The 2,710-nt window shown below is 52.3% G+C and overlaps 1 protein-coding gene across 1 annotated transcript in view; it reads left to right on the top strand.

The window, feature by feature from the left end:
- Positions 1-2,667: 2,667 nt before the first annotated feature.
- SART3 (squamous cell carcinoma antigen recognized by T cells 3) overlaps positions 2,668-2,710 on the top strand; it is a 16,203-nt gene continuing 16,160 nt past the window's right edge. Inside the window, exon 1 of the mRNA XM_009996836.1 lies at positions 2,668-2,689. Within this exon, the coding sequence (XP_009995138.1) occupies positions 2,668-2,689 (22 nt within the window). The remainder of the gene's footprint in view (positions 2,690-2,710) is intronic.

Here is a 2,710-nt window from a genome sequence, read left to right as displayed (position 1 = left end):
GGTTACTGGGGGAACTGGGAGAGGGTTACGGGAGGGAACAAGGGGGGCACAGGGGGGGGGCAGGCGAGGCCGCAGCTCGGGCACTGGGGTCAGCTCTGGGTACGATACAGGAACGACACGGAGGGGCTGGAGCTGGTCCAAAAGAAGGCAAGGGAGCTGGGAAGGGTGTGGAAAACAAACCTTATGAGGAGCAGCTGATGGGAAGTTTAGTCTGGATAAAAGGAGGCTGAGGGGAGAGCTCCTCTTCCTCTTCCATCGGGCACTGGGGTCAGCTCTGGGTACGATACAGGAACGACACGGAAGGGCTGGAGCTGGTCCAAAAGAAGGCAACGGAGCTGGGAAGGGTGTGGAAAACAAACCTTATGAGGAGCAGCTGATGGGAAGTTTAGTCTGGATAAAAGGAGGCTGAGGGGAGAGCTCCTCTTCCTCTTCAACTGCCTGAGAGGGGGTTTGTGTCAGGGGGGGCAGTTCCTTCTCACTAGGAACTAGTAATAGAGAACACCAGGAAACGGCCTCAAGTTACAGCAGGAGGTTTAGGTTGGATGTTGGGAAAAACTCCACAGAACGGGCTGTGAAACCCTTCCATGCCCAGGGGGGTGGCTGAATCACCACCCCTGGAGGTGGTTAGAAATCAGTGTTTAGCAGGGGGCTGGTGGAGCTGGGTTAGTTGAGTCAGGTTAAAGGTTGGACTGGATGATCCTGCAGATCTTTTTCAACCTGAGTGATCCTGTTTTAAAAACACCTTCGGTATGAAAAGAGGTGAGTGAGGTTTCTTGGGGTTAAAAATCTTATGAGCAGGAACAGCTTTAAAAACGTGTTTTCTGCTTGTTTTGGGAATCTATGGAAGTGCTCCATGGGAAAAGAACAGCCAGCAGAGAGCACGAGGGCCCAGGGTCGAAGGCAAGGTCACCACCAACCACTGAACCTCTCAGGAATCCTGAGGCTCTCTCTGCTCCTCTGTCAAAGCTCAGCTAAGCTCCATCCCATGGGATGCTGAGGCATTGTCCCCAGAGTCCCCTGCTCACTGGCACCTTCCCCTTGGCTCTCCCACCTACATGATTCCCCACCTGCATTTAAACCCCAGGGTGTATTTTTCTCTTTTAGCAGAGGACTTGGCCAGTCCAAAGGCTGAATTCTTACAAGCTCCAAAATGAAGATTCTTTCTCTAAGGGGAGCTTAAAAAGAAGTGTTGGATGTGACAGGACATGATGAGAAGCCGAGGGAGGGGAGCAGGACCCAGCACCCCCTCAGTGCCACCCAGCACCCACTGGAGCATCCCCAAGCCTTGGGAAGGAGGAACTGGCACCCAGGTTTTGAAATGAGCCTCAGACACAGCTGCAGTTTGTGGGCAGACACTGCCCTGCCTTTGTGTACTGCACTGACACACAGACCCCTCTGCAGTTCTCACACAGACCAAGGCAATGATTCCCACTCAATTCTGGAAATTATTAGGCAAAACTATACAGCTTCCAAAAAAATTAAAAGTGCAGCCCTTCCAGTACCAGACCAGCAGGATTTCCTTTCCCAAGAGAAGCCACCAAGTTCTCTGCAATTGAGCAGCCTTCACTCTTAACATTTCCAACAGAGTAATTACAGATTCCAGCTGCTGGAACACCCCCATCCCAGCTGTGGCAGCACAGGAGCAGCTGCACACACCTGGGGAGTGACACGTTGTGTGTAAGTTGTGCGTATCTTACAGCTTCATTGAGTTGTGCACAGGATCCTACTAACAGCTACAATAATTGCACTGCAAAATGGAGGTGGAACGAGGACAAGCTGTGCAGTTCAGGCATTCTTTGCTTGCTTTGAGGACTCCTCTTTGTTTGGATTCTGCTTCAACTTGTAATCAGCCAAGGCGGCCTTGATGGCGTCTTCAGCCAACACTGCAAACCAGACAAGGACAAAAAGAGCAGTTTGGAACATAAGATCCCATCAAAACAGGATGAGTCTGCTGAGCTATGGAATCCAGGGATCTGAAAACTCTTAAAACAACCCCAGAATCTGGACATAAGTGTGTTTATCTTGTGGGCCAACCTCAGCTGTTCCTCACATGTAAACTCTGTTGGGAAAACAAAGCATCTGTGCTATTCCCAGGAGCCTCCCCCTCAAATCCAAGCTTGTGTTTGAAGTCCCCCCCTGTTCAGCCCTGTACTTACTGGAGCAGTGCAGTTTAACAGGAGGAAGGCAGAGCTCTTTGGCAATGTCTGTGTTCTTGATCTTCAACGCTTCATCAACCTGAAACACAGGGAGCAGTGGGTGCCTGAGGGACAGCACAGCCCACAGAGGCATTTCACCAAGTGCTTTAATGCCCCTGAGCCAAAACAACCCACACAGAAGGACATCTCAACTGCCAGAGGCAGGTACAGGTGCTGGAATTAGGGAATGTATATTTTTCTATTACTGCCTAAGACACAAAGTACTTCCCTGCAGCTTAATGGAGGTCCTTGGGAAAGGCAACTACTGCCCCACAAGTCAGACCCCTGACAGGGCTGCTGCCTCAGCCACAGGGCTGCCCTGCACAGAGCCAGCCCTGCCATTCCTTGGCCACCGGTTCCTGGGTGTTCCCAGCAGGGAAGCTCTGCAGGCTCCCCGCGGTGCCACCTCCGGGGGAGGGGGGTTCTTACCGTCTTCCCTTTCACCCACTCGGTTGCCAAGGAGCTGGAGGCGATGGCCGAGCCGCAGCCGCACGGTTTGAAAAGGGCGGCCACGA

This window comes from Chaetura pelagica, unplaced genomic scaffold (genome assembly GCF_000747805.2).
Source record: "Chaetura pelagica isolate M959 unplaced genomic scaffold, ChaPel_1.0 scaffold294, whole genome shotgun sequence".
Classification (NCBI taxonomy): Eukaryota; Metazoa; Chordata; class Aves; order Apodiformes; family Apodidae; genus Chaetura; species Chaetura pelagica.
This window is presented reverse-complemented; position numbering and strand designations above follow the sequence as displayed.